The following is a 9,337-nucleotide window of genomic DNA, read 5'->3' as shown; positions in this document are numbered from 1 at the left end:
GTAGAACAAGGGGTAGGTACATTGGTTGCCACTATCTCTAACCATGCCTCTGCTCCAGCTACATTAGTTGTTTCCCCACAAACTTGAGCAAAAACCCAAATTTTATTCACCTCTACCCTTTTACTATCTATGACTGTAAAAGGCATAGATTTTGAGGTTCCTTTTACAAGTGAGGTAGTGCAGTGGGTTTTTCAAAAGATGTCTTAACAAAATGCCCCTACATTTGTAATGGCCATTCTTCATGAAGACATTAGTCTACAAAGCCCCCTAGTGATCTTTTCTATGCCCCATTGCATCCTATAGTAATCAATTTCTAGGCATGGGTTAGGGTGCTTCTCAATTCTCAAGATTTTTTTGAGGAAGGGGAACTTATGAAAGTGGGTCTACTAGAGGACTTACACTTTAAAGCACCCAAACATGTGTAGACTACGTAGACCAAAGCCTTACTTGGATGAAACTTGGGCCCAGGTACAATATCTACCACACAACACCCACAACTCCTAACACTGTGGCTAAACATTTTTGCAAAGGACATGTTTGAGCTATTTTTGGAGGAAACATATTTGGAAGGAGGGGAAACCCTTGGCTAAACCACAACTTCTATTTATAGTACTCATGCAAGTAACAACCTTTGATCCTCACCGCCCTTAAAATCCTATTATAGGTGTCAAAACACCCACAACAGAAATGATGAAAAGAGGCCTTATTTGGCCTATCCTCCTAGGGGTGACATGGCAAAGCATGTAAAATTACACAGATGGAAAGCTAGAGACCTATGGGAGCCCGTTAAGCAACACACACAATTCAAGAACCCTCACTTGAGAGATCTTCTTGATATATAGGTGGTTGCTTTCTTAATATAATATTCTTTAAAAAAATGGAAACAAGCCCATCTTGTAGAGGATAGAGGTGGTTATACACTGCCTCCAAGGGACAACACGTTTGGAAGGCACTCAACCAGAATGGAGACAAAAGTACATGCAGATGGATCACTATGCCTATTATAATTCACCAAGGAGCCTTTGTGTCAATCCTTGCTTCATGCCATACCCTTGATGGTGGACTAGGGAAGCTGAATGAGGCAAGAATCCCCACTATATCTTTAACTACCATCGGTTCCACCCGTCAACCTTCACAAATATACATGCCGCATGAGAAACCTAATCCTGCTTTTGTGGCAATAATTAGATTTATCCAACTTATTATAATACTTTTGGAAGTTCCACAAACAGGCACAAAATGGGGCAAAGAGCAATTACTATATAACCTCAACGAAATCCTACATGAGGATGTGGTAGCTTTCTATTTCCACCAACTTAGATTTTTACCTGGGTATATGCTTTGTGACTTTGAGACTATGGTGGATACAAAATTTTGGCCTCCATATAAAGCTTTCTAAAGAACCCAATACTCTTTGGAATTGAGGCATTTACATTGGCAGCATGCTGCCAATAAGTTCTTGTAAATTGGAGTTGCCTACCTAAAAGTGGTAAGCATAAGAGTTAAAGTCTAGTCACTAGTTGATTTTCCAACCACTAGCATAGTCTTACACACATGCGTCAACTCGCTAGTTGATTTTCGAGTCACTAGCATAGTCTTTCCATGATTGCATCTACATTTTCTTACCAAATCTCCTCGCATACTAGATTTCTCGCCAATCTAGGTGTTGGCATAAGAGTCTAATGTTGCCAAAGATTTTCTAGTCAAGGGCATAGTCTTGAGACATGACATCATGCATGGCATTTCCTTGTACATATCTGCATGTTGCATACTAAACTATTTAACAAATTATATATATATATATATATATATATATATATATATATATATATATATATATATATATATATATAACACACACACGCACACAACACTCATTGTGTGCGTGTGTGTGTTTATATATATATATATATATATAAACACACACACGCACACAACACTCATTGTGTACTTTTATCTTTAGGACTAGAAGCCTCAACATCAAAAGCCATCTAGGTACATTTTGGAGGGGGAGATCTTGGCGGGATATTCCTAGCCCATATTCCTAGCCCAAGATACAACCCATCACCTAGATTACCCTTAATTGCTCTTCTTGCACAACATGCTGTTCATTTTACTATATGCAACATATAGACACTTGCATTTTTCAAGTGCATGCATTAGGCACTCTTATGTTTTTATACCTGTGCACATGCATATGCACTTACCCTTGGCTTCACCAATTTCAACATTGACAACCAATATGTACTGCTACATCATGCAGTTATCACAAAAACCTTCTCATTGTTCATTGCCACACTTAAGAAAGATTAATCATCAATTCAACAACACTGAGGCCTCTACAATGGCAACCCAATGATCTCTTCAGAGTACAGTTGATCTTCAAATTTCCCTAGACTTTGATTTTCCATGCATAGGTCCAAGGACAGACCTACTTCAGGCAGGGGGAGATGTTAACCACATTTCCAATGGCAGTTAGCTGGGTAATTGACTTAGGTGGGCCCACCAACATATTTCCACATTTTCAATGGCGCTTAGTTGGGCAATTGGCTGAGGCGGGCCCACCAACATATTTTTCAAAGGCCGTATAAGCAAATCAAGTGGTCGCCATTCATCAAGTTATTTCAAAAGGGTCACTTATAATTTTTAAACCACCCGAGTAGGTTTTTTAGCACTTCATGTAACTTTTTACGGATTTTTCCTGCTCAAATGAGCGCATCATGATGTAAACAAGGGCTGTTTGAGCTAAGTGTAATGCCGGCATCACATAGACATGAACACTAGTAGGTGTAGTTCTCATTTTTACACAATGACCGCCCAAGTTTGGGTGCCCGACCACTTATAAGTTTTGTATAAATAACAATGTAAGGAATACACTTCCCTTGTGTAATTTCAAGGAAGAAGAAGATTTTCAGACTCTCACCTTGTGTGTTCTCTTTTAGGGTTTTGTGAGTGTGTGTGTGCTTGCAAGAGCTCAAGTTCTCTTCTCCCCTGCATCTTTTCATACGTTTTGTCAAAAAGCTCAACTACTTGTCTAGGTCGTTATATGCATTTCTCAAAACATTTAAAAACACTTGAAATTGATTAATCTTCCTTAATTGATTGGTTTTTATCATTAAGGGGTGATTAATCCAGTTCAAGTGAGATTAAAAACTAGAAAATATGCCTTTTGAGGTCAAAATTGATAATTTAATAGGTCAAAATTAGTATTTTGGAGTGTTTTGAGAGCATCTAGATGCATTAAAACACCTAATTACATCAATTGGAGGAATTTTCCTCTCTTTTGCTTAATTTTGCATAAAGAGAAGAGACTAAAATCAAGAGATTAATTAATCTCTAATTATGGACTAATTTACACATTAGTTGAGGTATATAGCTTAGCACTTTCAGGCTCTATCCAATGATATGCTCAATGGTATGAATTAATTAGTGATTAGTGGTTAATTAGAGCTTCAACTTAGTTCAAAAAATTAGTGGAATAATTAATCTTTGATTAATTCTTAAGAACTTTTTTCCATAACTCAGTAAGGCTAATGAGCATTGAATGAAAAGATACCAATGAGTTGTCGATTTTTCCATTTTGGGAGTCATTTATGAAGGGTGTAAGTAAGTGTCAAAAAACTGTTGACTTTTCTTATTCCCACTTACCGTTTTAGAAAAATGCCCATATCTCCCAAATTTAAAATTCAAAAAATATTCCCTCCAGACAAGGAAATTCATATTTCCCACTAGACTCCAAAAAACAAAATCGTGAACACCTATTTCACGTTGTGAAACACACCTGCTAGTTCGCGTCGTGAAACATGCCCCCGCGCAAAAACAAAATTGTGAAACACGTATTTCACATCGTGAAACGCACCTACTAGTTCATGTCGCCTCGTGAAACAGGCCCCTACACAAAAAAAAAAGAAAAAAAGAAAAAAATCCCTATTTGACATCATGAAATGCACCTGCTAGTTCACATTGTGAAACAGGTGCCCGTGTGAATTTTTTTTAACATCTATTTCACGTCATGAAACAAGCTCTCGCATTTAAAAAAAATGTCTATTTCACGTCATGAAACAAGCCCTTGCAAAAAAACAATAATTTAATTAAGTCCGTGAGATCCATTTCACATTCATGAAACCCTTTGTTTCACGTCGTGAAATAGACCCTTGCAAAAAAAAAAGTCCGTGAGATCCATTTCACATTCATGAAACCCTTTGTTTCACGTCGTGAAATAGGTCCGTGGGCAATCGTTTTTTTTCATAAAACACGTATTTCATGTTGTGAAATGCACATGCTAGTTTACGTCATGAAACAAGCCAAAGAAAACAAACAAAATCTCTGAAACACCTATTTCATGTCGTAAAACCCACGTGCTAGTTTATGTCGTGAAACAAGGCCTCGTGCAAAAAAAAAACAAAATCTATGAAACACCTATTTCATGTCGTGAAATGTACCTGTCCGCGTGAAATAGGCCCCTGCATGAAAAAACAAAATTCTGTGAAACACCTATTTCACATCGTGAAAGGCACATGCTAGTTCACGTAGTGAAACAAGCCTCGCACAAATTTTTTTTTAAAAAAAATCCGTGAAACGCACCTGCTAGTTCACGTCATGAAACATGCCCCCTTAAATAATAATAATAATAATTTAATTAAGTCCATGAGATCCATTTCACATCGTGAAACAGGTGCATGGGCAAAAAAATAATTTAATTAAGTCCGTAAGATCCGTTTCACATCGTGAAACAGGTCTATGGGCAAAAACAAAATAGCCCTATTTGGAGGCTTATATCTCGTACACCGTCAATCTGATGTGAAGCCGTTTTAGTGCTCATCGAAAAGCCGGCATCAAGCTCTTCGAAATTGGTCTTGAGCGTCCAAGGGCAAAATCCATCATTTTGGCCTCCAACCAGTAGCCTCAAAATTAGACCCGAAAATTGAGGTTAAAAAACGGGGCTTAAAGCACAAAATTACCCAAAATAGCCTGAAAAAGACCGCGTACCATATTCAAGCTAATTTTTGAGTGTCTAAACGATGAAATCATGAAAAATTCAGAGAGAAAAAGTTGTAGTACTTCAAAAATAGTAAAACTCTCACAATCTTGTTCTCATGATTTTGTCTATGTTCGTGCGGATCCTTCCTTCTCTTCTCCCCCTTTGTTAACATCTCTTAGGTTCCTAACTAACACAAATCACATGTAACTCTACATATGATTTCTAGAAACAAAATGAGCAAAAAATATAACCCACATAAGAAATGCTCACAAAAATATAATAATGCAATGACTAGCAAAAAACCCTACCACCCTCACCTGCTAGGAATTCCTACTAATCTCTAACCTTTTCATTTACTAACTAGCCTTCTTATTCCTTCAGGAGGAACAAGGACCATTGAACGTCACTCAACATCAACAGCCATCAACAAGCTTGTCAATTCTCCCCACACAAAGGTCTTCAACGCAATCGAGGTCGCGATCGACATCAAGAAGGGAGAAATGTTAATCCATTTCTAGGGTTAATAAGATCTACTGCCATTATCTTATATCAAGGAGTCAAGGTAGACACATCAAAAGGTCATACATTCAAGATATGAAGCAGTGGTGTCCAAATCTACAACTTGAGTCTTGGACGGGTGCCCGTAATGGTCTAATGGAGTACTTATGGTGATTTTCACTTCAAGAGTGTGTGGTACTAAGTTAGGATGAAGTCCCAAGTGATGTACTTCATGGATATATTATGAGAGTAGTCATTGTAATAGCATTAGGCCTCTTATGAGCCTAAAGTACCAGTCGACCACAGTTTAAGTGAGTGTGAACACTTATGGCCATATATATAAGTAATATCTCTCATAATATAAGAACTCTCCCATTGTGCAATAGAGTCTTGCTCTTGCTAATCCTCTTCCTGATATCTCTCTAACCCATTCTAGTCAATGTGTGTGAGTGAAGTGGGGAGAGAGGAGGGACGAGTACATGTAGTGCAATGCGACGGTGTGACAATGCTCTTGGGAGGCACGATGGAATTTCTTCTTAAGGAGTTGTGGAGCTTGGAGACCTCAGGGGTTACGAGCTCAGCTAATGCAACATTTATCTTGTATGTTTCATTTGATGTTATGTCTACTTTGTAAGTATCAACGCTTATCTTGTTGTTTTGGTACTTTTAGTACGACAGTTGTGGTTCACCATGTAATCTTCTTGTTGGATGTGTTTCGAAGGGGGTTTGGGTAAGCCATAACAATGTTAACTATAGTGTCATTTGTTTGATTAAATGCTCTTATTTGTATGTTAGCTATAGTGTTATACTTGCATGTGCATGTTTAGAAATTGTAACTATTTCCTTCTTTTTGGAGGTTGTTTGACAAGTTTCGCTTGGCTTTTTCCTTTGCTCAAAAAAATTCACTGCTGGGAGAACGGTTTTCCTCAGTGACATATTTAAAGATAAAGATGTTGGGGAGAAGGTGATAATGTCCCAAATTCTTTGAAGCGTAATCAAAAAGATGCTCATAATATAAATGTTATAGATGATAATTATTGAGAATTAATTGACAGAACATGAGGAGGGCTCATCGTCATCTAGTTAACTTACATTAGTACACCTCAAATCCTTCTGGAGATGGCAATACATTCCCTTTTAATCCTATGTTTGAAGATATAGGAGATATTAGAAATTGACCTCTTTGGAGCCATGGATCTTGTAAAAGATGAACAATCATAAAATTTCTTTCATATAATTCTCAAATTAAATGTATTTACTAATATTTTTTTATAAAATAGAGTAAGTAAATTTATCCTTAGATACCTTAATGATTTACATTTGCTCATCACTTAAAACATATGCAAACCCCTACAATGCTTGGGTCACTTAAAACATCTACACTAACCACAACACAAATAAACTCCCACAATGCTCTCTCTCTCTCTCTCTCTCTCTCAAATTTCGCATCTCAAATTTTGCATACCCAAAACAAGTATCATTACTCAAACATCTACACTAACCACAAGTATTATCACTTAAAAACATCTACACTAACCACACGTTTCGTCACTTCAAACATCTACACTAACCACAAGTATGGTCACTTAAAATATTTACACTAACCACACCACAAGTAAACTCCCACATCACTCTCTCTCTCTCTCTCTCTCTCTCATATATATATATATATATATATATATATATATATATATATATATATATATATATCCTCAACACACATTCAATGTATAAGTCTCATCATGATCCTAAGAAGTGACAAAAGAAATTGAACAATGTTACAAGAATCATCTCCCCACCCCCCACAAAACAAAAAAAGCAACCCTCCCCCCTCCCCCGGTCATAAAGAACCATCGTTTAGTATAATTTTCATGACTCATTGAAAAAAAAACCAATTCCACTTATACCTAGCCTTAGCCTCGAATGTAAAGATTCAAAAATTTGAAGTTTTAGTTATAAGACCGATTAATCTATGCATTTTTTCAATAAGAGTGGGTTGGGCTTGAAAGCCATCTTTTTTTAACGGGTTGAAAAAAATGTTTATTTCTAACACACCCCCCCCCCCACACACACACAAAAAAACACAAAAAGCAATATTTTGGACCATGGCTAGGGCAGAAAATTCATACAAAAATACGAGTAATGCAAAAAAAAACACCGCCTCAAGCTGAAGGACATTTTTTCAATATACATGGAATGCCGCAGTCATCATCAGTCCTCCTACGCTTCTCACTCACTGGATCGAGCTTTGCACGTTGCTCGCCGCTTCGTCAAGCGCCTTCTTAGCGTCCGCATCCTTCTGGGCTACACTTTCCTTCAAACCCTGCATGCACGAGAAAGCGACGAATGATCAGTCGATGGGAACGTACCTGTGTTGTCATAAACGCGCATGCAACTGGCCGCCGCCGCCGGAGCAACAAATTGCAGTATATCTCATGAAAGTATACCTGGAAGCCTTCCTGGATGGAGTTGAAAAGCCCGCCGCCGCTGGACGTGCCGTCGTTGGCTTTGCTCACAGCACCTTTTGCAGCGCTGTCGGCCGCCTCACCCTTCTTGCCCTCAGCTTTGCTTGTAAGGTCGCTGCGCCCTCTTCCTTCCTGCTGCAACTGGGAAATAGCTCTGCTTCCAGCTCTGTACAGAATTCAACCCATTAAGCACTGTCTGCTACATCACTAGATACAGTGTACTTCTCACATGCTCTCAGTGAACACTGAAGGCCTTACTCCTGGGCGACTTTGCCGGCGTCCTGGGCGGCCCCTGGCCTGCCCGGGCCAAAGCGCTTGGGGGCCTCCTCGATTCAGCTTGTCCGCTGCCTTGAGGAGGTCCTGAGCCTTCTGGGCGGTCCTCTCGGCGCCACTGGTACCAGGCCCGGACGCGGCAACGGCTGGAGGCGCCGTCATTGAAGAAGAGTCCACGAACACTGCCAGAGCCGCACCTGTGGCTACCAGGCCGGCTAGAAAGCCCCTTCTAACTGGGCTTGTTGGCGGAACAGCCTTCTCCTGCATTCGATTCAGTCAAGAACTCGGCACAGCCAACATCACTACAATCGTGCTGTAAATTAAAGCAGTTTGATACCTGATCGGAGAGGTTGCAATATTCGGCTGCAAGGTGCCTTACAACTCTGGATGACCGCAGGGGCGCTGGCAACACTGGCGCAGACGTTGCAACAAACGCAGAGGAGGCAAAAGACAGCGGATCAGCAGCCGTTAGGGCAGCAGAAGAGGCGATGGACAGACTACTGCAAGCCATTGGAGACGCGACGGCGACAAAGGAGCGTGAAAGGAGGTTTGGGTCTGAAGATGGGAATGTGAAGGGTTTGTGCGAGTACCTATTTGTATACGAAATCAGCGGCACCTCACACAGGACACGTCCTCTAGCAACGTGTCGACTTCCAAAGCTCTCACGCGTCACACTTAACCTATTACTAGAGCTTATTTTTACTATGGTTTTTCCAGAAAACTCACAAAGATTTGGACTAAATCCAGTACAACAAAGGTTAATTCTCAACATATAATTAGGGAAGATTTTGATTGAACTTTCTTAATTTAATACAATAGGAGTAAATTGTCATCCAAAAAGAATCTATTTTTTCTAAACTATAAAATTTAGATGGTATCATATGATGTTTTTGAGTTACATATCCTAATAAATTACACAAATTCATTCATTTTCATGAATTGAGTATTGTAGAACCTTGTAGACCATAATAATTCATAAATCTTCAGGAAATAAAAGTGATCCATACTTGCCAAGTATGAATAAAGCTCTCATAACGGAGAGAATAAAAATCTTTTTTAGTCCCTAAAAGTAGAGCTCGAAAAGGCTATTATGTAAGCCAAGATTGTAAATCTAGTTAGA

General features: G+C 39.0%; 1 protein-coding gene across 1 annotated transcript; it reads right to left on the bottom strand.

Annotated features, from left to right (window-relative positions):
* Window positions 1-7,405: 7,405 nt before the first annotated feature.
* LOC147622203 (uncharacterized) lies at window positions 7,406-8,728 on the bottom strand. The gene is made up of 5 exons (XM_086823564.1): window positions 8,555-8,728; window positions 8,362-8,478; window positions 8,203-8,270; window positions 7,927-8,110; window positions 7,406-7,802 (listed from the first exon to the last, which is right to left on the bottom strand). The coding sequence occupies exons 1-5, from the start codon at window positions 8,726-8,728 to the stop codon at window positions 7,713-7,715; spliced, it is 633 nt and encodes a 210-aa protein (XP_086679690.1). The 3' UTR covers window positions 7,406-7,712.
* Between the last annotated feature and the right edge of the window lie 609 nt (window positions 8,729-9,337).

Source organism: Cibotium barometz, chromosome 29, assembly GCF_041138505.1.
Source record: "Cibotium barometz isolate CiBa-2024 chromosome 29, ASM4113850v1, whole genome shotgun sequence".
In the NCBI taxonomy this organism is placed as follows: domain Eukaryota; kingdom Viridiplantae; phylum Streptophyta; class Polypodiopsida; order Cyatheales; family Cibotiaceae; genus Cibotium; species Cibotium barometz.
The sequence above is the reverse complement of the archived record's forward strand: the minus strand, read 5'-3'. Positions and strand labels throughout refer to the sequence as shown.